This window comes from Elephas maximus, chromosome 23 (genome assembly GCF_024166365.1).
Source record: "Elephas maximus indicus isolate mEleMax1 chromosome 23, mEleMax1 primary haplotype, whole genome shotgun sequence".
Classification (NCBI taxonomy): Eukaryota; Metazoa; Chordata; class Mammalia; order Proboscidea; family Elephantidae; genus Elephas; species Elephas maximus.
The window spans coordinates 6,014,251-6,041,287 of NC_064841.1; the positions used below are offsets into that span (position 1 = coordinate 6,014,251).

The 27,037-nt window shown below is 41.3% G+C and overlaps 1 protein-coding gene across 1 annotated transcript in view; it reads right to left on the reverse strand.

The window, feature by feature from the left end:
* The window catches only part of ARHGEF26 (Rho guanine nucleotide exchange factor 26), a 137,550-nt gene that overhangs the window by 85,699 nt on the left and 24,814 nt on the right, over window positions 1-27,037 (reverse strand). The window contains exons 4-5 of the mRNA XM_049867787.1: window positions 18,061-18,117; window positions 14,510-14,670 (exon numbers count right to left, since the gene is read on the reverse strand). Coding sequence (XP_049723744.1) covers window positions 14,510-14,670; window positions 18,061-18,117 — 218 coding nt within the window. The remainder of the gene's footprint in view (window positions 1-14,509; window positions 14,671-18,060; window positions 18,118-27,037) is intronic.

Here is a 27,037-nt window from a genome sequence, read left to right on the forward strand (position 1 = left end):
CCTGTATAGATAAAGTACCCTTTAGGTTCTTTAACAAATACCGTTCACAATACAGATTTTCCTGAAGATGCTTTTCTATAAATGTACTTTTAAAATCTAAAATCATAAGACTGACACAATTTAATCCACCTTCTCAAAAAAAAAAAAAAATTAGACTCAAAGGAGGGTAGTGGAATACTGAATTAACATTTAAAACAACACTCACCTGTCTCCTTAGCATACAGAAAGTGATTTCAGAATTGTTTAAGAAAATCATATTTTCACAGCTCTTTACACAAAGTTGGCATTGTAAAAAATTAAAATTTTTTGGTTAGGAGGTTACTCAGAATTTACATTACCACCTAAAGGATAAAGAATTCTTTCATTTAAGTCCTAAGAAAGATTTGCAAACTCATTTTCTATAAAAGTTTACTTTGGAAACATTAGATTTTTCAGACCAAGAAGCAGAAAATTCCAATCTGAATTCAGTCAGCACTTTCCAAATGTCCATTTTTTTTTTTTCTTCTCAAATCACTAGAAGAGTAGTTTAATATGACTTGCGTGAATGTCTTTTTAATTGGATTTTACTGTTGAAGGTTGGGTATCCGGTAACATATGAACCAGAGGGCACTTTTAAAACCAACTACCCTATTTCTAGAGAGTTCTGCCACACTGCAACCATGCGTACACGGTCAGAGACAGCTTATGATGAAGATACTGGACTTCATGCTTCACTCAGGGAACAACATCTGTGAGGAAATGACAAGACGTGGGGAGCCTGTGAGGAAACTCTGGTGGTTCAGTGGTTAAGAGCTTGGCTGCTAACCAGAAGGTCAGCAGTTCCAATCCCCCAGGCGCTCCTAGGAACCCCCTACGGGGCAGTTCTACTCTGTCCTATAGGGTCGCTATGAGTTGGAATCAACAGGCAACGGGTTTGGTTTTTTGGGTTTTTTTTTTGGTTTTGACAGTCTGTGATGTGCCAAGGAGCTGTGTCATAGGAAAGGAGAAGCTCTTTGCTTTCAGGTCCGAATTCTAAGAGGTCAAAGACATTCAAATATCAGATACAGAGTCTAATCACTTTCTATGACTAGCTCCATGGGTGACATACAGCAAAAACAGCAAATCCTAATTATTTTCCGGGTGGGTAATCTCAAAAAAAAAAAACTCAAGCAGAGGCCTAAATCGAAACTTAGTTCTTTAGACTGAACTCTTAACTGCCTTTAAAATATATGTGCGCTTTTGAACAAGTGGGCTTAGGGGAATGCAGTCTGAAGAATCAAAAAAAACTCTCTAGTTTCTATTCCATTTAAGTGAAAGACTTTAAGTAAATTCACATAATTAATTTGGCCCCCCATCTCCTTAACGGCAAAAGGGAGATGATAGTACTTTACAAGGTGCCATAACGGAGCCCTTATGGCACAGTGGTTAAGAGTTCGGCTGCTAACCAAAAGGCTGGCAGTTCGAAGCCACCAGCAGTTCCTTGGAAACCCTATGGGGCAGTTTTACTCCGTCCTATAGCGTTGCTATGAATTGGAATCAACTCGACAGCAACGGGTTTGTTTTTTTGTTTTTTTTTTTAAATAAAGGGTTAAATCAGATGAAATAAGAAACATGTTGGAAAAACACAAAATTGATCCCCCAAAAAACCAAACGCGTTGCTATCGAGTCGATTCCAACTCACAGCGACCCTATGGGACAGAGTAGAACTGCCCCAAGGAGTTTCCAAGGAGCACCCAGTGGATTTGAACTACCGACCTTTTGGTTAGCAGCCATAGCACTTAACCACTACACCACCAGGGTTTCCAAATTGATACCCAGATACTAACAATTAATGTATGCCAATTAGAGGCAATATCCCTCAATAAACAAACTATCAGAACGTTTAAAGAGCATGCTTTTGAAACTTAATTCATCAATCATCTTTCTTGTGCTTAAATCAAATGCTAGATTTAACTTGGCTAGATTGCAAAATTTACATTAAAATCTTTTCCATCCGCCAGAAGAACGGTGTGGTCCTGCTTGTTTTACAACCGGCAAAGTCAAAAACCCACGTCAAAGGCTCAAAATCCAAAGCTGAAAATGCAATGCAGATGAATGTAAACCCCAGCCATTGTTTCTTTTTCCACAAAGTCCTACCCTAGTTTAAGATTGATAATGGCTAATGACTACACTTGGTAACACTTCTGTCTGTCCCAACCAAGATCGTTTTCCAAGTTTAAATCTCCAGGTGACAGCTAAGAACCCACAGACCCTTGGAGATAGCAAAGGCAATGCAAAAAGGCAAAGTAGCAGGCAATAGGCACAAATGTTGGCAAAAAATAACCAGGAGAAGGGACTGCTTGGCAGGTGGAACATGTCAGGGCCTGATCTGAAGCACTGGTCCAAAGAATCCGCCATTCACAAGAAAACCTGCAGGCTGGTAGGAAGCGAACAGTGCAGGTTTTAGTCCTAATCTAAGTTACAACTCAAGTCCCTGGTTGGCGCAGTTAATGCACTCAGCTGTTAACCAAAAGGTTGGAGGTTCGAGTCCACCCAGAGGCATCTCGGAAGAAAGGCCTGGCGATCTGCTTCCGAAAAATCAGCCTTTGAAAAGCCTGTGGAGCACAGTTCTACTCTGACATGCATGGGGTCACCGCGAGTCAGAACTGACTCAGCAGCCACTCGTCGTGAGTTACAACTAATACGTTTTGGGATTTGAAGGAATCAACTTGTTTTGGCTTCACTCAGTGTCAAAATAGACAGTGATTGCGAAAATGGCTGTTGACATTCTGTCACAACCATCTTTAAAAAGACTCAGGTACACATAACACCGCGCTAGAGTCTATATAAAAGAAAACCTGTTCTTTAATCTAGTTCTAAATCAATGCCAGAAGAGGACATACAAATGCTAATAAGTAAAAAATCTAGAGATGTTTCAGAACACCAGACACAGATGGTCAGAATGACCGTAATAACATCAACAAAAGAAGAGCTATTTGAGAGCCTGCCCGGTGTGTGCTAAGCATTTTACATGTATTCTCTCTTCCCTATGAGGGAAATATCCTAAAATTCCCTTAGATAATGGATTGAATTGTGTCCCCCAAAAATACGTGCTGTAAATCCTAACCCCTATGCCTGCAGTTATAATCCCACTTGGGAATGTGTTGTTTTGTAATGTGCATGAAGCAGGATTAGTGTAGGGTGTGTCTTGAGTCAATCTCTTACAAAAATATAAAAGGAGCAGATTAAACAAGCAGAGTTGAGGGAAGACAGATGCCAAGATACATGGAGATCGCCAAGGAACCAGAAAACAAGCTGAAGAGACAAGGACCTTCCCCCAGAGCCAACAGAGACATACAGCCTTCCCCTAGACCCAGCACCCTGAATTTGGACTTCTAGCCTCCTAAACTGAGAGAAAATAAATTCTTGTTTGTTAAAGCCATCCACTTGTGGTATTTCTGTTATAATAGCAGCACTAAATGACTAAGACCGAGAGAGAAACTAAAACTCAGAGTTAATAATAAGTACTTGAGTAACGCATTACTCAAATGGATGTATTTTTTAAAGTTTCAAGCTTTGAAATCTTTGACTATCGCTTTCTGCTAAACTTAATAAGGATAATAGTAGTAATACATTTGAACATAAAAAACCACTGATGAAAATCATAAAATGTGACATAACTCAAAACCATGTCAATCATTCCTTTGGGCAAAAAAGGGCGAAGGGTCTGCGTGCCTGACTACCAGCCTTCTGATATGAAGCAGGGGCAGAGAACTTCTGATGTTTCCTTATTTCTTCCTCAATTTTGTGTGGGCCTCCTGTGTGGAGTCCTATTACTCTGCTCCTGGGATGGTGCAAACGGTGAACTTGCTTGGCTACTAGCCGAAAAGCTGGAGAATCCAGTCCACCCAGAGCACCTCAGAAGAAAACTCTGGCATCTATTTGCGAAAGATCAGCCACTGGAAGCCCTGTGGAGCGCAGTTCTACTCTGACAAATACGGGGTCGCCATGAGTCGGACTTGACTTGACAACAGCTGGTCTGGTGTTTTGGCAGAGTGCTCGAGGTGCGTTTCAAATCAACTTCCTTGTTCATTTATCTCAGAACAGAGAAAAAGTCAGAGAATGTAATAAAAAGTGGTTTCTGAATGTCGCTGTCTTTCAACGGTCGATTGAAGAAATTTGGTTGAGATGAAGTTTCTCAGTTATATTAAAAATAAGGTACTTGCTTTATTCACCAACGGTTTTGTGGTGAACCTATATGGTCTATTGGATAAGGCAGGAACATATGCAAACAAAAAGTATCGGCAAGAGCCATTCCTTCAGGGCAAGAATTAAACAGGTTCTGCAACTTAGAGCGTTTCCCATTCCCTGGCCTACATTTTTGTAATGTGTTTTTCTTTTTAAAATTTAGCTTTAAGAATTAGTCCGGAAGGATAAAATGCTCCTAACTTCTATAAAAGACTTTTGAAGGCTTAATGCTATTTGGTTAAGGCATTGAAGTTTAGAATTTCAACTACCAAACAGAAAATGCCTTTCACAACACAGCTATGTTGTGGCTTTATTTGAGTAAAATGTCATTTTTTACAAACTCGTTTCATAAAATAATGTTAAAGCATGAACATTTTAAACAAGTATTTAATGTCCTATGATATTTCCATCTTAATACAATCTGATTAAAATTAGGGAACAAATGGTCTCTGGAGAAACAAATGCTGGATAAATTCCACTTCCTGTGTTTACTGCTGTAATTTACTCTGATACATAATGCAGAATCTGGAGAGTTCGGCATTAGTGGCTCATTATATGTTGGGAACAAATTCAGTCCCTCGAGACACAAAAGCACATTGATGAGTATTTTTATTTTACTCTGCAGACACTGGAAACAAGCATAGTTTAAGCTTTAAATGGCTTCCCAAAGAGATACTGACATTTTAACTTTGCAATAGGCAAAAGGGCTAAAACAAGTACCTTGCTGAATTCCCCAGGAGCATATTTCTATAGGTTACAAAGAAGAGTATATTCTGTTACAGAAAAAACAAACAAACAAAAATTTAAATACAATATTAAGTCAGCCTGACCCAGGTTTTTGAATGAAAACCCAGGGTTGGGGGTCAAAACACATCATTTTATGAAACATCAAAACAAAAATTCATCTTATTCCCATTCTGCAGGGAACAATCTGAAACAAAAGACCTAAGTTAGTCCTTAGAGCTTCTAAACACAGCAGTAGGGCTAATTTCAGTAGACAATTTCCTTTCCGGATGGCATCCGTCTTTTACTATTGGTAACCCACTGCCATTCAGTCAATTTCGACTCATAGCAACCCTATAGGAAAGAGTAGAACGGTCCCATAGGATTTCCTAGGCTGTAATCTTTACCGGAGCAGATCGCTAGATCTTTTGTCCAGCAGAGCCACTGGTGGGTTTGAACTGCTGACGACTGATTAGCAGCCGAGTGCTTAACCATTGCAGCACCAGGCCTCCTTTCCGTCTTAACTGCGTTAAAATCCCTCTTACTCAAATCCATGTTATCTCCCTGAGTTCATGATCTCCCTGTCTTTTAGGGGCCAAGGTCATCCTGAAAGCCTTCTATAACTTTTTTTTTTTTTTTAAAACTGCAGTAGCAAGCTCTCCAAGTGGACTTTTTATAAATACCTATTAACTGTCACCATCTCCTCAATAAAAGGAGTATTGGATGTCTTGTCTTATTTCCCTTAGAAATCAGTAGACTTAATTCATAGCCAAACACCATGCACGTGGTGCAAATACGCTTTCCGTATCTCCTTTGTTGTTCTTATCGTAATTATTTTGGTTCTTGTTTCACAAATCTGTACCCACTTAGAGTCATTTGTAGATAATTGCCACATTAATAGAAAAAGCCCTAGACGTGTGATTAGTTCACATTAACTTGCAACAGAATATGATCTAATCCTACGTGGACTGTCATCTCCGATGCCACCATATGGTTAGCAGCTGAACTCTTAACCACTCTGCCACCAGGGTTTCTGCCACCACGTCAGCCCCTACTTAATTGCTTAATGTTTCCACACAGTCTTGGGGCAGGGGGATCAAGGCAGCAACTCCCTCAGCAGGGCATGCAAAGGCCTTCACCATCTGCTCCCATGCCCGCCTGTGCTTCTCACCAAGGGCCCTTACAGCTCATAACCTGCAGTCTGACCCACACCTTCACATTTCGGGGGGCAAGTGTCCCTGGTGGCACAGTGGTTAAGGTCTTGGCTGTTAACCAAAAGGTCGCCACACCAGTTCAAAGCCACCAGCCGCTCCCGGGAAACCCCATGGGGCAGTGGTGCTCTGTCCTGTGAGGTCACTGTGAGTCAGAATCGACTCGATGGCAATGGATTTAGGCTTTTTTTGTTTGTTCGTTTAGTCCAGTTCTAAAGGAGCCCTGGTGGCACAGTGGTTAAGAGCTCGGCTGCTAACCAAAAGGTCAGTGGTTTGAACCCACCAGCTGCTCTGTGGGAGAAAGATGTGGCAGTCTGCTTCCATAAAGATTACAGCCTAGGAAACCCTACAGGGCAGTTCTACTCTCTCCTGTAGGGTCACTAGGAATTGGAGTCAGCAATAAGTTACCTTCATCTCTGAATAGCCCTGGTGGCTACTAACTGAAAGGTTGGCGGTTCAAACCCACCAGCAGCTCCATGGGAAAAAAAAAAACTAGTGATCTGCTCCTGTCGAGATTACAGCCTAGGAAACCCTATGGGGCAGTTCCACTCTACCACACGGGGTCTCTATGAGTCGGAATCGACTGGATGGCAGCGGGTTTTTTAACAGGTCCTGCTCTAGGACGCCTCTGCACGCTCACTGGCTCCCACTGACCCCTGAGGCCCAACTGGCAGCTGATACGAGGCAACACGGTGTGGAGCCTTGGCACCTGCAGAACAGGGAGCAACACAGTGCTGACTGAAATAAACAGTTCTTTTAAAGAAGGAAAAAGTTAGTAGGGACACGTCACTGATACACACGCACCCAGGATCAGAACGACCTTTGTCCCTGCCTGCCCTTTTTAAAGTGATGTCACCCTTACATAGAAGGGCTTGTTAGCGTTATTTATTGGCAAAGAGTGAAGCAGCTGAGCCACTATGAAGAGGACCAGATCCCATGTTATTAATTACGACGTCAAGCACATTCTGACCTTGATCTACACTAAATATACCATCACCTACAGCGACGATTTTCCATTCATTAAAAGTAAAACGTGAAGGCAGCCCTGATTACATCATTCTCAACCACATTTTGCAGTATCTGTTTAATTTTTTTTTTTGGTTTTATTCAAGATTAATTCACTATCTGTTTTGTTCAAGATTTGATTTTTCCTTTTCTTAGGACTGAACACTCTTTCATGGATAACCCATTAAAGAGTTACTGCTTGGAAGTAACCCTTGGAGACCAAACACTGGACATTCAACAAGCAGGCATTACGTAATTAAATGAGCTTTGCAAATCTTCTCAGTACTTCGAATTTCAAGAAAGTCTATACCTGAAATGAGTGTTTAAACTGTAATAAACTTTTGAAATATAAGTTATTATGACACAGACATAGAATTACCATGTAGAAGCTAAGCATTCTTAGTTAAAATATATTATAAAAAATATATATATATTATAGCAGAGATCAAATATCACATAGGCAGCTACCCAAATTAAAGCACTGCGTTTCAAAAAAAAACAAAACAAAAAAGACTTACGACACTTCTTTATCTTTTAATGGATTTAAGGACTTGCTGAGTTTTATTTTTAATACAAAAAATAGACAAAAAAAGTCTAGGATAAAAAAAAAACCCCTAGCTATAAGTTACTATAGATATGAAAACTCTTTAATAAAATCATAAAAGACTTAAATTTTGTAAATAATTGAAATTAAAATAATAATATATTAATTTACACTTAATAAAATTATGGATTTCAGGGTAAGCCAGTATTGATTTGTCAGTCATTAATTTACCCATTCTCCTCCCCTCTTTTATTTTTGGTTCATATTTCTTATTCCTTGTTTTTCCTTTTCTCAACTTTAGGAAGATAATACTTATTGGACAAGTTGAAAATACAGAAAAACATAAAGAAAGAAATTAAAATAATTCACAATTTTATGGTTAAGATAATTATCATTTCATGTTCCAAATAATTAAAATCTAATACAATTTAAAATCGTACTCTTCAGAATTGCCTTTTAATCTGAGTATATCGTGAGCTGTTTTCTATACTACCAAATATTCCTCTAAAATATTTTTACTGGTTGCATAATTGTCTTGGAAGAAGTACAGCCAGAATGTTTGTTCGTTAGAAGCAAGGATAGCGAGGCTTCATCTCACATACTTCGGACATGTTATCAGGAAGGACCAGTCCCTGGAGAAGAACATCATGTCTGGTAAAGTAGAGGGTCATCAAAAAAGAAGACCCTCAACAAGATGGACTGATACAGTGGTTACAACAATGTGCTCAAGCATAACAACGATTGTAAGGATGGCGCAGGATGGAGCAGTGTTTCGTTCTGTTGTACATAAGGTCACTATGAGTCGGAACCGACTCAACAGCACCTAACAACAACAATAAAATTGTCCATCATATAGACACATTAAAACTCATTAAATAAACCCATACCACAGGCAGTTCCTGACTTACGCCAGGGTTCTGTTCTGACTACTCCGTCGTAAGCTGGTTCTGACGTAAGTCGAACACCTCATTTTTTTGGAGTTTTCATTATCATTGCCTTTTATTATCAGTATCTTTATGAATCCGATCTTTATCTGTCTCCAGGGAAATGATAGCATCAGCAAATTACACACTGCAGCATTACATGCAGGACATATCACCAACCATAGCATGTACAAAAAAAAAAACAGGCGTGAGCACGTTTTGTCATAGCTACATCGTAGGTTGCATACAACCTGTACTCTTTATTTTCCAATCCTTCTAGAATTTTTTACTTCAGTTCCTCCGACCTTTTCAAGTGATAAATTTTACTACTTGCTTCTTCTTTTTGCTGTTGTGAGGTGCCGTCGAGTCGGTTCTGACTCATAGCGACCCTGTGTACGACAGAATGAAACACTGCCTGGTCCTGCGCCATCCTCACAATCCTTGTTATGCTTGAGCCCGTGTTGCGTGCTTACTAACCACAAACTACATTAACACTTTCGTTATTTATCCTATGACTCTGAGACCCTGTGTTCATTGAGATCAGTCCATTTATCTGTATATACATACTCAGTTGTAACACGTGCTTGATATAAATGGTAAGTGTTCCACACGAGACAGCTGAAATAATAACTGAATAAACAAACTGACTTGACGGCAGTGAGTTTAAACAAATGCACACCTCCTTCAAGCTTCGGGGTGTTCCCTGGAGTCTAATATTTTGGTATTTGATAAATTCAGTTGTGTTCATCGTTTCTATTTGCTCTACGGTTCTGTCAACTTTTCAGATAAGATTCCTGTAACAGACTCTACCTCTCTGAGTAGAAAACAAAAAAAGGGCTAATACCTTTCTCCTGTTCTTCTCGTCAAGCAAATAATGCCCATGAATAGCTAAACTGAGCCTCCACGCTAACGCCGCTGATCTAGTCAAAGCAAATACCACTGGGTTTCAGTAAACACAGGAAAACTTCCATTCTCGCCTTTGTTGATGTAACGTTAGCACTTACCTCAAACTTTAATTCATTTTAATATTATATAGGAATAAAATTAAGTAAATTAAATAAATATTACTTTTTACTGACGACATGCCCTGTCCTATACCCCGTGATACACACCTTAGGTATGTTACCTCCATGTTTTTCCAAACTTTAGTTATCTGAGTGTTGCCTTAATGACTTTTTGTCACATCAGTCTATGTCCTGAATATGCATTCATTTAATAAACATGTTTCTTTAAACCGTCATTAATGTATTTCATTTAAATATGCTTCAGAAACAAACTTGGAAAAAACTGCAGCTAATACCCCTAAGAGATAAAGTGTTTTAAATAGAATTAGAGAAGAGAAAGACCCGCAAACCTCAGGAAAAATGGGCTGGAGAGGCAAACGGTCAGGTCACAGAACGTGAAAAACAGACGTTCTTAGTCATATGGAAACACTGAGAAGAGAAATGCTAATTAAAGTTCCACTTAGATAACACTCCTACTTATTAGGCTGACAAAAATCTAAAGGTCTGCTGACATGCTCTGTTGGAAAGGCTGTAGGAAGCAGGACTCTATTCACTCTTGGTGATACTCTAAAATGGTACAAATGCTATGGAGGGAAATTTGGGAGCGCCTCACAAAATTACATAAGCATTTACCCTTTGGCCCAGCAATCCTACTTCTAGAATCTATCCCAAAGATTCATTGGCAAAATTACATAAGGGCGTAAGCACAAACCAGGACTCTTTGTAACCGCAAAAGACTGAAAGTAATCCTAGGTCCGTAAATAAGGGCTAGGTGAATTACTCTAACACAGCCACTCGGTGGAAAGCTTTGCAGCTGTAAAAAGAGATGAGAAATATCTCCATAAACTGCTACGGAGTGATCTGTAATATATATATTGTTATGAGCCCTGATGGCAAAATCATTAAGTGCTCAGCTGCTAACCGAAAGGCTGGCCCTTGGAACTCATCGGCTGCTCCATGGGAGAAAAGACCTGGCGATCTGCTTCTGTAAAGATTACAGTCTGGGAAACCCTATGGTCCTATAGGGTCGCTATGAGTCAGAATCAGCTTGACGGAACACATCAACAACAACCACACATGCTATAATTTATCTAAGGAAGGGATGAGATAAGAATACACATATGTGTACACTTATATGGAAACCCTGGTGGCTTAGGTACACTTATATGAAAAAAAGAAAGGCAAATCATAACTTTTTTTTTTCCCAAGATTATCTGTACAGAGGAGGAGCGAACAGAGAGGGCAGGCAAAGAAACTCAGCTTCTCTGAATATACCTTATTTTGTAGATCTGAATTCGGACCCATGTGAATGTTTTACGTATTTTCTTTTTCTGGCTATCTACTGAAATAGCTTACAGCCAGTGACCAACACAGGAGCAGTGAGCACCCCCAGCATCCACACCGAGGTTTCCAGGCCTGATTCAGGAATTGTAAAAGATGATTCTTTAACATCTTGAAATAACCAGACACCAAGGAAACGATCAAAGATCATTGATATCAACGATGGGACAATGTGAACATTGATAAATAAAATAACTGAAACTTTATGACTGGTTACATTAATAAACGGAGGGATGTTTCTCCTTATAGAAAAATTTTGGGTAATAAATGAATAAAGAACGATAAATTATAGAGTATCATCATTCTGCATTCCTTAACAAATGAATGGAACTGGTACTGATCACCAACCAGATACTGCGTGCCTTCCGGGAAAGGCTACAGAACGAAAGACCCAGTCTCTTTGACAAATAATTTGCAAACAAGCTTGAAAATGAACGAAGAAATTCTTCACGTACTGATGAAGAATGATCTCTAAGAGAGAGGTGAAAAAAGTAATCAGCAGAATAGTGTTTATAGTATGATATATATAAGTCAAAGAAAAAAAAGAAAAATATATAAGTAGAATTTTCCTATGTAATCATGAACTATTTCTAAAAAGATACACAATAAAACATGACCTCTGGTTGTTTCTCAGATGGCGGTGCCACAATGCTATAAAGGGTACTTTTATTATATAGAATTTTGTACTTGTAGAATTTTTGAAACATGTGAATCGCTTACATATACAAAAAAAAATTAAATGGACCAAAACCATAAATAAGGCAATAAGTATGATCATGACATTGCAGTCATGTAAGAAAATGTCCTTCTTTATTAGAGCTGAATACCAAACCATTTAGAAGTAGGACACCATACCTATATACTCTGAAAAACAAAAAAGTATGTCTGCCAATATGGAAAAATGCAAAGGGTTTTTAAATATAAGTTTCGAGTATATGGGTATTCATACTTTTTTTACCTACTTTTCTGTATGTTTGAAAATTTTCCTGACAAAAAGTAAAACAAAACTTCTTAAACATAATGAAAATAAAATATTAAATTCTCCACAGACTGCCTGTGGAAGGCCTAAGCCTGAGGCCTACTCTCACTTTACTAAAATGGATGAGTGTCACTGACTAGCCCCAAATCAAGACTCTCCTTGATGGAGTGACTTAAAACTGAACAGAATTTGGGTTATTTCCAGATGACCCAATGACCCATCATCTAAAGTGATCTCCTGAATGCCCCACTTGAGGAAACGATGACTCATTTCACGTGATCCTTCCGATCACCCTATGAGGTAGATACTAAGTTTATCCCCATTTTACAGATAAGAAGTGAGGCTGGAAAGGTTTAGCGATCTGCTTAAGGGTAACCAACAACCAATAAGAGAAGCAAATGCTGGAGCCCAGGTCCCTCTGACATAAATCCACCGTCTTTCTAAACCACTCAGTTATGGGAACAGCGCTGTCTGAGGCTCACAAGACTCCAAGGACCTATCTTCTGTTCAAGAAGAACCATTGTTATTCAACGTTCAGAATTTTCTAGAAGCATGCTCTGGACTCACTTACACACTGCAGTAAGCTGACTGGCTGCCACATGGGTCAAAGCACAATTCTGTCCGTGAGTAAAAGCATTCAGCCTTGGTTTTCAAAAAACATATTCTAACTAAAATCATGATCTACGTTTTATAGTTATCAAAACAGCAATAATTCTTTATAAGCAATGTAGTAAATAAGAAGCTTTATTTTCATAGTTCAACTTAAGCACACATTAAAACGAAAGAGACGCATTTTGAAATCTGAATACCTTTCTGACAGTGACACCTCTTGTTCTGCCCCATCACTGAAGAGAAAAATGAGGCTTTCGTTTCTCTTACCAAAACTGGCAAGCTTGGTACCAAAACGACCAATGGACTGAATACAAGCAACAATCTAACTTCTGAGAGTGGACCTCCAAGCTGCCATGCATGCTACCACCTGGACACCATGGGCCCACTGTTTCCTGAGGCTCAGTGGGCCCTCCTAACGTGTACTGTTGAGTATCCATGTCAGTAACAGCACTGCCAGAATCTTTACTTGTGACAGAATCTGGCTTCTGAAGTTGTGCCACTCTCAAGAAGTTTTTGGAGATTTTGGTGATCTAGCCACAAACTCCATCTCTCTGAAGTAGCCCTAACTCACACGCCAACCTGTGTCAGCATGGGTGTTCAATCTTGTAGCTAAAAAGGAAATCCCACCAGCACACAGTAAGGAGTCAGAAGACGTGAAGTGTTATTATCACCACGTACTTGGTTCTGTCTGCCCTTGAACTGAGAAGAGCGTAATGTCCATATTCACAAGGAACACTCACCTCAGTGCAGATCCAGGTTCTGTGGGCCCTAAAGCCTGTACAAAACCCTGGGTGATACAAGCGGTTAACATACTCAACTGCTGACCAAAAGCTTGGAGGTTTGAGTCCAGCAAAAGGCACCTGGAAGAAAGCCTGGCTATCTACATCCAAATAATAATAATAACAAAACCAGCCACTGAAAATCCCATGGAGCACAGCTCTACTCTGACACACGTGGGGTTGCCATGAGTTGGAGATGACTTAACTGCAACTGGCTTGGTCTTCGGTTTGGTTCGAAACCTACACAACATGTAGGCCTCCTTTAGGAAACAATTAGGCACAACAGTAAATATTTATAAGGTGCTCTTGCAAGTGAGGAGCCTTGGAGCTTAAACTTCCTTAGTTGTACATCAAATGTACCTTTACCCCCACCATATAAAATTACCAATATTTACCATATTTTTATGTTTGTTTGTCAACCACGTGTTCTTGTAAAAAAAAAAAAAAAAAAAATTAGCATAGCGTGCCTAGGAAAATGCCTTGTGGGGGGGATGGACGCAGTTGACAAATGTAGAAGGCGCGCAGTATTTGTGTAAAAATAGGGTAACCCATTTTGACCTAACAAAATGGCAACTTTATATTGTTGAACTAGTACACGGCTGGTACACAGCTTCAGTAGTTCACTTAAAACTGTATGAGAGTTTACCACTGGTGAGCTGAGCCTCCTGCAGTCATTAAAACAACCGTGAAGACTCTTGACAATAGTGCTTATTGAAAGTTAGATACAGCAAAATAATACAAATTATTTTGTTCATTACAATCACATTTTAGAAATAATATTTACAGATAGGAACAAAGAAACTATGAAGATGTAAACAAAAATCATTTCTGTAGTCGGATGGTAGGGGTGTGGGTTACTTTTCCCCCTCAACTAAATATCCCAAAACATTGTGCTCAAGAGGAGGAATGAAAGGGGAAGAGGGAGCAGAGGAAGTGGGGGAAGGAGAAGGAATGGAGGCCTTAGATACAACTGCCTGCTGTGACAATTAATGACAGTTAGCATCTGTGTATACATCAACAAGTTGAAACACCTCTTAAAATTTATTCCAAAGAATGAAGACAAAAGCCAATTCAACGAATGAGAAACCTTATAACCCTGGCTTCCTTCTGTTTGCAATAACACAGGAGTCTATTAGCAAGCAATGTCTTGGCACCACAAATGGCAAACTGAAGTGAACTTACTTCTTGCTTGCCTCACAGACATCTGTAATGTTGGAGAAAAGATGGTGGCTCTCTGTTTTGGTCATCGTGTTGCTCAATTCTTTAGAATTTTTAAACATTCGGATCAGTATCTCCAAGCTGAGTAAATACGAACGTTCAGAGGATATGACTTCAAAGATAGCCTGGTAAAAAGGAAAAGGAAAGCTATTAATTCTTTTCATTAAAGAACTAAATATACTTCACATGATTCTTCTATAAGAACGCCATATATCTTGAAAAGCACAGAAAAATGGGCATTGATAAAACTGTAATCCCAAACTACTGTCTTTACACAGGGCACATACACCCCAAATCTTCAGAAATAGTCACTGCCTGTGGCATATACGTGAGAAAATGGAAACATTTCCATGGCTCGAGATTGCATATTGAGGTCATGCCTTTGCCATGGGGAAGAATCTATGGAAGGAAGTGAGACCATGTCCTAAAATCTCAGGGTGACACTAATTAGCCTTTGAGGTCATCTCCTCCAGCCCCGCTCTCAAAGCCTGCTGCTTCAGGAACAGTAAGGATTTACGGCCACCACTTGGAATTCAGAAGAAATTTCTCACAAATGCATCCCTCTGCCACCCTCTCACGTGTACTCTTTCCCTCCCTATGTTTTAATCCTACTAATCTGTGGGCAATAATAGCACATTTTCTGCTGTATTAAGAGAGCAGGACTGTGTACCCACAAAAGGTTCTTATTGGCCACAGAAATTCTTTTATATAAACGCATGCAATTGAAAGCCATTCCATCCATTTAACAAGCCACCCTCCCTGCTCTCGTCAGGGCCTCAAGAAGGAAGGAAGGCTCCTGTACAGAAACTCTCGGTGTCAGGCACACAGTGGTTTTCCTGATAAGCTCTTGTTAATGATGCAACGCCAACCCCACATATGTGGATAGACACCAGTGCCCTGTGTGAGAAATCCATCTAGCTCATTAGCAAAATCAAATTCAGATCTTCCAAGAATGGCACACAGGGAGCAGTCTTCCTCAGGGCAGGATGGCGAACATCTTCTCAGGCCTGAGATTCTCATCCTTTCTGGAGACCTTCCCTAATTACTTTGTTATCGTCATCCTGGCCTCTGGGGTGCCTGCCTTCAAGCCCTTGCCTCAAAGGGAGATGGGATGGGGGCTCTTCCCAGAATTCCCTGCTCTCAAGCCCTTGCCTCGAAGGAGAACAGGGGTTCTTCCCATAATTCTCTGTGGTATGGCTGAGCTGAGAAGGGAGCAGGCCAGGCAGGGCTGGTAGGCTCCAGCTGCTGATGGCCAGGCCGTATTTTGTAAGTCCAGCTAGTGGTGCCAGTTCCAGTGTTCATCTCTCTTTTTAGCATCCCTTTTTAGGGAAGTCTTACTTAAATGTAAGGAGCCCTGGTGGTGTGGTGGTTAAGAGCTCAGGCTGCTAATTGAAAGGCTGGCAGTTCAAATCCATCAGCCGCACCTTGGAAACCCTATGGGGCAGTTCTGCTTTGTTCTACACGGTCCCTATGAGTCGGAGTCCACTCGATGGCAGTGGGTTGGGTACTTAAACGTGTCGCAGCTGCACTACAAGGAATCAAGCGAAAGAATGAAGTCTCTCGATTTATATGTGTTAACGTGGATAAAACTCAAAAACAATGTTGAATGTAAAGAAAAAACAAAACAAAACAAAAAACCAAACTCAGTGCCGTCGAGTCGAATCCGACTCACAGTGACCCTACAGGACAGGGTAGGACTGCCCCATAGAGTTTCCAAGGAGCGCCTGGCAGATTTGAACTGCCAGCCCTTTGGTTAGCAGCCATAGCACTTAACCACTACACCACCAGGGCTTAAAAAGCAAGCGAAAAATATGTACAGAATTGTATCATTTATCTACACTTTAAAACACACAAGTTTATTTGCGTACATATATACATACACATACCCATTGCCTTCATGCTGATTCCGAATCATAGTGACCCTATAGGACAGAGTAGAAACACCCTATAGGATTTCCAAGGAGCAGCTGGTGGATATGAACTGCTGACAATTTGGTTAGCAGCCAAGCTCTTAACCTCCGCATCACCAGGGCTCCTATAGTTACATAAACAAAAAAAAAAACCAAACCCAGTGCCGGCGAGTCAATTCCGACTCATAGCGACTCTATAGGACAGAGTAGAACTGCCGCAGACAGTTTCCAAGGAGCACTTGGCGGATTCGAACTCCGACCCTTTGGTTAGCAGCTGTAGCACTTAACCACTACGCCACCAGGGTTTCCATAGTTACATATATATGTGTAATACAGGAGCCCTGGTGGCACGCAGGCTAAAGCGCTTGGCTGCTAACCGATAAAGGTTGGCGATTTGAACCCACCAGCTGCTCTGTGGAAGAAAGATGTGGCAGTTTGCTTCAGTAAAGATTACAGCCATGGAAACCCTATGGGGCAGTTCTACTTTGTCCTACAGGGTTGCTATGAGTGGGAACCAACTCGATGGCAGGTTTTTTGGTATGTATACTACATGCTTAAAAAACACAGATCGGAAGGACATGCACTAATTTATAATTGTAAGTGACTCTAGGGAAGACGGGAAGGGATGAGACCGAAGAGGAGAATGTAGGACTTAATCAAAAAGTTTACTTTAAAAAATATGAAGAAAAAAAGGTCAATGTAATACATTTGTTCATTCTAAGGGGTGGATACACACGTATTCTATACTATTCTATTTTTTTTTTTAACTGACAAAAACGTTATTATTGCGTGCCCTGATACTTTTACTTTACTTTATGCCAGTGAAGAGGGTATCTCCAGGCCTTTGTGGAGTTAATTTATAGATGCACAGTTTCCCAGGAGCGCCTGGTGGATTCGAACTGCTGACCTTTTGGTTAGCAGCCGCAGTTCGTAACCACTATGCCACCAGGGTTTCCATGGACTTACATACACATACATACTAACAGGCATAAGATGAGAGGAAAGAGGTTTGAGAATTTCATGATATTATCATTTTCTTAAACTGTGTTGATAAAATACTATTATTATCTGCGCTTGCCTTTCAATAAAATTTTTATCTTGCAATTATTTTAGATTTACAGAAAACTTGCAAAAAGAGCTCAGAACTCCTGTAAACTCTTCACATCCAGTTTCCCCTAATATTTGTGTCATATATAACCAGGGTACATTTGTCAAAACTAAAGAAATGAACGTTGGTACAACACGATTAACTTTATTCAGTTTCATGAGTTTTTCCACTAAAGTCCTTTTTCAGATGTAGGATCTAATGTCTGTCTTGTTTTTCAACATAGATCTTCCAGTTTAAAATACCTGGACCAGGTGCTCTGTTTTTCTAGGTGAAAATGATGTTGGGATAGTTAAAATTTTTATTTTTGGGGATCTTATTTAAAGTTTCTCATTTTTTCAATGTGTCAATGACCACATGTGCTTTTGTAAAAAGGACAAGATAACTATGTTTTCAAAGGACAACGCTGAACAAGCTCCCACGGCAAGAAAAACGCAGAAGCACAGGGGCCCACACTCACACTTGAGAGTTGAAAAGCACCTGCTCGGTAGAAAACGTACCTCCTGCCTCTTTCTTTCCTCCTGGCTAACTGTCTGAGATAGCCCATTTCTTTTAACCTGCGGAGAAAGCAAAGTAAGCCAAACACATTTACTTTAACAGTTTCTTTATTATACAAGGCATAACCCCACGACCTTCAAAAATGGATCAGGGAAAATGAGACAAAATATTGAACTTGGCAATACTGATTTTTAATCACATTTATATCCACAAATAATATTTAATCACATTAATAAATTAGCAGAGTTAACAGTAAAGAACTGAAAAAGTGTCCTTATCCTATCAGGCTGAGTTATTCTATTCTGTTCTATTCTGAGTTCTGGATACCCCTAAAACACTTTTCAAACTAATCTCACAGATCATAAAAAAAAGAAATCCAATAATAAACAAAATGAATCCGTGGCTGATAGTTTACTTCCCAGGTCTGCATATTGAAAACGTGATTTTAACACTATTTTCCATAAAGACTTCATGGAATACCAATGCCCTTTATAATAAAATCCAACCAAACAAGAAACTCCCCCCACAGATTTCGGCAGTCTTTTCAGTAGATTTAAATTCTTTTGAGAAGCAATAATACTGACAAGAACACTAGTACTATATTGCAAGTAAGAGCTTGGCTGTTAACCAAAATGTCAGCAGTTCAAATCTACCAGCCGCTCCTTGGAAACCCTATGGGGCAGTTCTACTCTGTCCCACATGGTTGCTATGAGTTGCAGTCAACTAGACGGCAACGGTTACAGGTACTTATAGATTAAATTGACCCACTGCAACCCCTATCTTAATTGCCAAACATTTTATTGGATTACTAGAGTTTCCATCACCAAGAATCAGTTTTTAAACCAAAGATACAAGGGAAAGATTAGTCCGAAGGACTAATGGACCACATCTACCATGGCCTCCACCAGACTGAGTCCCGTAAAACTAGATGGTGCCCAGCTACCACCACTGACTGCTCTGACAGAGATCACAATACAGGGTCCCAGACAGAGCTGGAGAGAAATGTAGAACAAAATTCTAACTCAAAAAGAAAGACCAGACTTGCTGGCCTGACAGAGACTGGAGAAACCCTGAGAGTATGGCCCCCAGGCATCCTTTCAGCTCAGTAATGAGGTCACTCCTGAGGTTCACCCTTCAACCAAAGACTGAACAGGCCTATGGAACAAAACAAGACTAAAGGGGTGCACCAGCTCTGGGGCAGGGACTGGAAGGCAGAAGGGAACTGGAAAGCCGGTAATAGGGAACCCAGGGCTGAGAAGAGAGAGCGTTGACATGTCATGGGGTTGTTAGCCAATGCCACAGAACAATGTGTGTATTAACTGTTTGATGAGAAACTAGTTTGTTCTGTAAACCTTCATCTAAAGTACAATAAAAAATTAATTCATTAAAAAAAAAAAAAAAACTCAATTTTCTAAACAAAACCATGAAGGCAGGGCCTGGATGTGTCCCTGGTACCACAACACTGAGCCTCGCACATGAAAGAAATTAATGTTCTTCAATCAAAGATTAAATTAACACCAGGTAATGCAGACATAAAATGCCAACCAATTAAATCTTGCCCACAGCAGAAAGAACAGCAGCCTGAAAGGAGAGGGTCCTCTGTCATGTTAGAGAACAATGGTAATGCAGTGTAACAAAGGTTCTCCAACTTTTTTGCTATCATACCCCCTAAAAAATTTAAAAACCATGTTCCTATTAGACACACTCTTAAGCTGATACTTAAGTTTTCATCATAAGTTTAAAGAATTCAAAAGATGTACCTTCCTGCTAATTATAAATATTGTCAGGTGCTGTTGAGTCGGTTCCAATTCATAGTGACCCTAGGTACAAGAGAAGGAACATGGCCCAGCCCTGCACCATCCTCACAATTGTTACGCTTGAGCCCAAAGGAGAGGTGAGAAAGAAGAACATCTAAGCTGCAGACGCAGCCTCAGTTTTAGAAAAGAGAGGAACCCTATGGTGAAGTGTGGAGAATGATAGCCCTAAAGCCATTCTTGCCCATCCCTGGCAAGTCTTTGCAAATCCCGGGGGTGTGAGGTACACCCTAGGGGGACCTCGCTGGTGCTCTGCTCTCTCTACCTTGCACTGTCACAGAAATTAACACAGTTCAGGTTACTGTCCATTAATTTGTTTTTCGGAATAGTTAGAAAGCAGTATAACAGAGTGGTCTGATCCTCAACAGTCACGGGGACAGCTCAGGACCAGGCACCATTTCATTCCATTGTGCGTGAGGTCACCATGAGTCGGGGGCCAACTCGATAGCAGCTAACAACAACTATAATACAGTACCGAAAAAAAAAAACCTGTCGCCCTCCAGTGGACTCTGACTCATAGCGACCCTATAGGACAGAGGAGAACTGTTCCGTAGGGTTTCCGAGGAGCACCTCGTGGTTAGCAGTCATAGCTCTTAACCGCTACGCCCCCCGGGTTTCCTATAGAGTATAAAGAGCCCTAAATGAACAGTAAAACAGCAATCCTGTACTGAACACTTACTGTGTGCCTGGAAACAGTTTAAGCATTTTACACTCCTTTGATATTATTCTTACCCCAATTTCACAGATGGGGATAACAACTGAGGCTTAGCATCCAAGGTCAACAGCTAATATAGCCAGGCTAGGCTCTGCAACCATGCTGGTCTAACTCCAGAGCTGACATCTTACTCACGATGTTCTGTGGATTAGGAACCCCTACTCTCAATGAGACTAGACCCTTTGAGGCACCCCATTTCTAGGGAGTTTAGGCTATGATCACTAAGACCCCTTCTAATACCAAGTCTCCATATTAAAGTGTGTGTGTTTTTGGTTCCCCCACATCCGGGAATATTCTCAGCCTTACCCGCAGGCCTGACCCTGGGTCAGCCTGTCAGTAAGAATTCATGGCTAATGAGGCTTCTTCGCACATTTTAAAAAGGGAGGAGCCTGGCCAGAAGAATGAAACAGTTCAGCGCTGCTCCATCTGGTGAACCCTGAAGAGAAATTTCACAGGATTTCCTGTCTGACGTGAAGTCCTGACAGACTAACATATGGGCGCCATGCCCACGGTCTCTGCAGGTGAATCGCCAGCCAGCTTCCACTCCAAGGGCAACTGCACCCAAAACTCATTCGAATGAGTCCAGACCCGGAAATCTTAGGGAAAGAGAATGAAATACCTCGGCTTAAAGACCTACACAGATGACAGCTGGTTAACCCAGAGATTAAGAGGACTTCAGCCCGTCAAGAAGGAAAAGAACACACACACACACAAAAAAAAAAAAAAAAAAACCCCGAAAACTCCACAATTAAATTATTTACTCTTTTGAGGCAGGAGAGAAGGTAGTTTTGAAAAAGATAAAAGTATGAATGGTCAGAATAATCATTGCAGTGATTAAGAGTTTGGCTACTAACCAAAAGGTCGGCAGTTCAAATCCATCACCCGCTCCTTGGAAACCCTATGGAGTAGTTCTACTCTGTCCTGTGGGGTCACTATGAATCGGAATTGACTCAATTGCAACGAGTTGGGTTGTTTGGGAATACTGATACTACAAGTGATAAAATATTCCTTTCACAAAAAAGCCAAAAAAGTCATCAGTAAGAAACCAGCGCTTGGGAAACGTCTAGCTCAACAGGCATAACACAGTTTATAAAGAAAATGTTCTACACCCGACTTTGGCAAGTAGCGTCTGGAGTCTTAAAAGCCTGTGAGCAGCCGTCTAAAACGCTCTACTGGTCTTATCTCACTGGGAGCGAGAAAGAATGAAGAAAACCAAAGACACAAGGGAAAGGTTAGTCCAAAGGACTAATGGACCACAACTACCACAGCCTCCACCAGACTGAGTCCAGAACAGCTAGATGGTGCCCGGTTACCACCACTGGGTGCTCTGACAGGGATCACAGCAGAGGGTCACAGACAGAGCTGGAGAAAAACGTAGAACAAAATTCTAACTCACAAAAAAAAAGACCAGACTTACTGGCCTGACAGAGACTGAAGAAACCCTGAGATTATGGCCCATGAACACCCTTTCAGCTCAGTAACAAACTCACTCCTGAGGTTCACCCTTCAGCCAAAGATTAGACAGGCCCATAAAACAAAACAAGACTAAAGGGGCACACCAGCCCAGGGGCAAGGACTAGAAGACAGGAAGGGAGAGGAAAGCTGGTAATTAGGGAACCCAGGGATGAGAAGGGAGAGTGTTGACATATTGTGAGGGTGGCAACAAATGCCACAAAACAATGTGTGTATTAATTATTTAATGAGAAACTAATTTGCTCCTTAAACCCTAAGCTAAAATACAATTTAAAAAAAAGAAAGAAAGAAACCAGCAGCCCAAACAAAATCTACTGTCACAGGGGAAAAAAAAAAAAGACTCAAGGAAACATCCCTGGGCCCTGCAGCACATTCAGGGAGCCTGAAGGTTTGCTCTGGGGAGTTATGACAAACCAGCTCCTCCTGGCTGGCTGCCACGTGGCAGCTCCTGGGCCTGTCCTCCCCCACCTGTCCCTCTGTCCCAGCCCCTCCACGCCTTGTACAGGACAGGCTCACCCAGTTCTCTAGATCAGAAAGGGATCGTTTTGTCCACCCAAGACCTCCTCGACATTCAACTCTAAATTCAGTAGCACCTGAGAGCCAGGTGCCTGGGGATGGAAGACAATAAGCAGGCAAGATGGTTTCAGAGATGTGGCAGTGTGGACAGATGAAACCGGAGAAAGAGGTAGAGAAAGGGACCTGAAAAGAGAAAGACGGGAGAAGGCAGAGACAAGAAAATTAAGGAAGAATAAGAACACAGGAACAAAATATCAAGCAGAAATGAAGGAAGGAAGGAAAGAAAGGAGAGAGGAAGGGAGGGAAGGAGAAAGAATGTATGTGGGGTTTTTAATAGTAAAAAAAAAAACCAGTTACCGTTGAGTCAATTCCAGCTCGTGGCGACCCCACTAGGCTCTGTAGGGTTTTCAGTGGCTGCTGATTTGTTGGAAGTAGATCACCAGGCCTTTCTTCCAAGGTGCCTCTAGATAGACTCAAACTGCCGAACTTTCAGATAGGAGCGAAGAGCATTAACTGTTTCCCCCACCCAGGCACTCCTTTTACAGTAAGCACCTCCGGAAATTTTCCAATTCAAAAACAGTGACCTTGTCAGTAAACTTAAATAAAAATCACTTAAAGACGTCAGTTTTTGTTTTGCATGAACAAGCTTATTGCTTCCTGTGTGTCTAAAGCATACGCTCATATACATGGTTTTAAAATCGACAGACTTTTTGCAGTTTGCTCAGTTTTGCTAAAAAGAATTTAAAGCGTTACCACGTTTAACACATTTCTGCAAGTGTTCCCCTTGTTTCCATTCTTGGAAAAGCTAAAATAATATATCAGCTTCTAAAATCTACGCCTCCTATTTTGCTACCAAAAATGAGATAATTCACTTTTTATTTTTAAAATATATATTTCATATTGTTAGCTCTGGCCGATGACAAACAGAACACACAGCCAGCCAGAACAACGCTCCTTTAAACATCTCTTCTGATTTTTTCATTTCTTTCTGTCATCAACCAGAAAAACTGCTGCCGTCGAGTTGGTTCTGACTCATAGCAACTCTATGGGACAGAATAGACTGTGCGGATCATAACAAATAATGGATAACACTGCAGAGAATGGGAATTCCACAACACTTAATTGTGCTCTTGTGGAACCTGTACATAGACCAAGAGGCAGTCATTAGAGCAGAACAAGAGGACACTGTGTGGTTTAAAGTCAGGAGAGGTGTGCGTCAGGGTTGTATCCTTTCACCACACTTATTCAATTTGTAAGGTGAGCAAATAATGCAAAAAGCTGAACTATGTGTAGAAGAATGTGGCATCAAGATTGGAGGAAGACTCGTTAACAACCTGTGATATGCAGATGACACAACTTTGCTTGCTGAAAATGAAGAGGACTTGAAGCGCTTACTGATGAAAATCAAAGACTACAGCCTTTAGTATGGATTGAACCTCAACATAAAGAAAACAAAAATCCTCACAACTGACCAATAAGTAACATTATGATAAACGGAGAGGAGATGGAGGTTGTCAAGGATTTCATTCTACTTGGAGCCACAGTCAAAGCCCATGAAAGCAGCAGTCAAGAAGCAAACAACGTACTGCATTGGGCAAATCTGCTTCAAAACACCTCTTTAAAGTGTTGAAAAGCAAAAAAGTCACTCTGAGCATTAAGGTGCACCTGACCCAAGCCATGGTATTTTCAGTTGCATCATATGCATGTGGAAGCTGGACGATAAATAAGGAAGACTGAAGAAGAACTGACGCCATTGAATTGTGTTTCGTTCTGCTGCATATAAGGTCGCTATGTTTGGAACGGACTCAACGGCATCTAAGAACAACAATAACTTTCAGGAATAGACTGCCAGGCCTTCCTTCCCAGTCTGTCTCAGACTAGAAGCTCCGCCTAAACCTGCCCACCATGGGTGACCCTGCTGGTATTTGAAATACCGGTGGCATGGATTCCAGCATTACAGCAACACACAAGTCACCACAGTACAACACACTGAGAGTTGGATGGTGGAAGTCTCAATATTGCCAATACTGCCATTTAGACAGAAGCTATCTAGCAGGAGAGAGTCGTTCCTATACCTGTGGAGAGAACCAAGATATAAAGCGCCATTCTCCTGGCAGAGCAGATCAACACCTTAAATGAGGTAGAGCAGAAATATGTTCTCGGGCCTCCACGATGTGATGTTGTCCCTAGTTAACAGGCATCCCTTCTACTTCTCTCCACCAGTCAGGGAAAACAGAACGGGAGGGCCTCAAAAGACTGACCAAAAAGGCTCAAAAGCCAGTCAATTCCAACTCATAGCGACCCTCTAGGACAGAGGAGAACCGCCTCACAGGGCTTCCAAGGAGCAGCTGGTGGATTCGAACTGCTGATCTTTTGGTTAGCAGCTGTTATGGACTGAACTGTGTCCCCCCAAAAAATGTGTCAACTTGGCTAGGCCATGATTCCCAGTGTTGTGTGACTGTTCACCATTTTGTCATCTGAAGTGATTTTCCTATGTGTTGTAAATCCAACCTCTGTGATGTTAATGAGGCAGAATTAGAGGCAGTTTTTTTTTTTTGTTACTGAGGCAAGACTCAATCTACAAGATTAGGTTGTGCCTTAAGCCAATCTCTTTTGAGATATAAAAGAGAGAAGCAAGCAGAGAGACGGGGCACCTCATACCACCAAGAAACAAGAGCCAGAATAGTGCATTCTTTGGACCCGGGGTCCCTGTGCTGAGAAGCTCCTAGTCCAGGGGTAGATTGATGACAAGGACCTTCCCCCAGAGCCAAAAGAGAGAGAAAGCTTCCCCTGGAGGTGAAGACCTGAATTCGAACTTCTATCCTACTAGAATATGAGAGAATAAACTTGTTTGTTGAAGCCATCCACATGTGCTATTTCTGTTATAGCAGCACTGTGTAACTAAGACAGTAGCCAAGCTCTTAACTGCTGTGCTACCAGGGCTCCAAAAATTACATTAGATATTTAAAGTCCTGGAGCACTCTGGCTTTGTAAAGCACGGAGTTACCCTGGATACCCATTTGAGCTAAGACCTTTATACTTGTCAGAGTTTGCCCAGTCTCTGCAAACAAGCAGGTTATTGATGCCCATGGGTGATTCACTACTCATGGACTTCCATTCTCACAAGTAGGAAAGGAATGAATTGCAGATTAAAATTATACCTTGTGACATAATCATTCCCAGGTCCTTTCCACAGACCTAACATAACCCAGGAAACCCTGGTCGCATCCTGGTTAAAAGCTACGGCTGCTAACCAAAAGGTTGGCAGTGCAAATCCACCAGGCGTTCCTTGGAAACTCTATGGGGCAGTTCTACTCAGTCCTATGAGGTCACTATGAGTTAGAATAGACTAGATGGCAATGGGTTTGGAACATCACCTGAGGAGCCCCTGAATTACAAATGACCTAGAGTTTTTCCACTGTAAACAACACGGGAACAGCAGGCTCTTTGAGAATATGCTTGAAGCCCCTAAAATGAAAAATCCTCTTTGTTCTGAGACACCACTGTAGTAACCTATGAGCTGCCCACAACATCACACTCAAAGGACCAGAGATTTGAATCACCAAAGACCAGATCAATGAGGTCAAGATGGCAAGAGTGCCATCCTTTTAGGGAGTGGTGGCTAAATAAATAGAACAGTTCTTGTTTTAAAGAGAAAAGGTAGAAGACAACGGCCTGTTTAATAAAACCATGTACTTAATTTAAAAAATGCATCGAGTAACATGTGTCAGAGTAGAACTGTGCTCCATAGGGTTTTCAATGGCTGATTTTTGAGAACAGGCCACTAGACCTTTCTTCCAAGGCACCCGTGGGTAGACTCAAACTACCAACTTTTTGATTAGCGCCGAGTGCATTAACTGTTTCCACCGCTCGGGGACTCCCACGTCTAGCCAATTCCTGATTCCAGGTGCTTCTAGCTGGTCCCTAATTTATTTCTCAAACTATCATTGTGGTACAGTGGTTAAGAGCTCAGCTGCTAACCAAAAGGTCAGCAGTTGAAATCCACCAGCCCCTCCTTGGACACCCTATGGGGCAGCTCTACCCTGCCTACAGGGTCACTCACTGTGATTCGGAATCGATTCGACAGCAACGGGTTTGGGTTTTTTGGAATCATTGTGCTAGATGCTTACTGCATACCAGGCTCTGAGCGAAGGTCTTTCCATGCATCTAAACCTTATAACAACCTGTGAAGAAGGTATTACTAACACCATTTTAGAAATAAACCATGGAGACACCCCAAAGTTAGGTAATCAGCCCTAATACAAGGCACAGCTGGAATATGAGCCCAGGCCCCCTCGCACCCAAAGCCAGAGCTCTTAACCACCGTGGCATACCATCTGCTCAAACCTCTGAATTTGGGGAGTTGTGGCCTGCAGCTACTGTCCCCTTGGGCGCCCCAGAAACCGCCCCTCTCATTGGTGAAAGCCAAGCCGTCAGGTGGGTTCCCTGGTAACTGAAGGC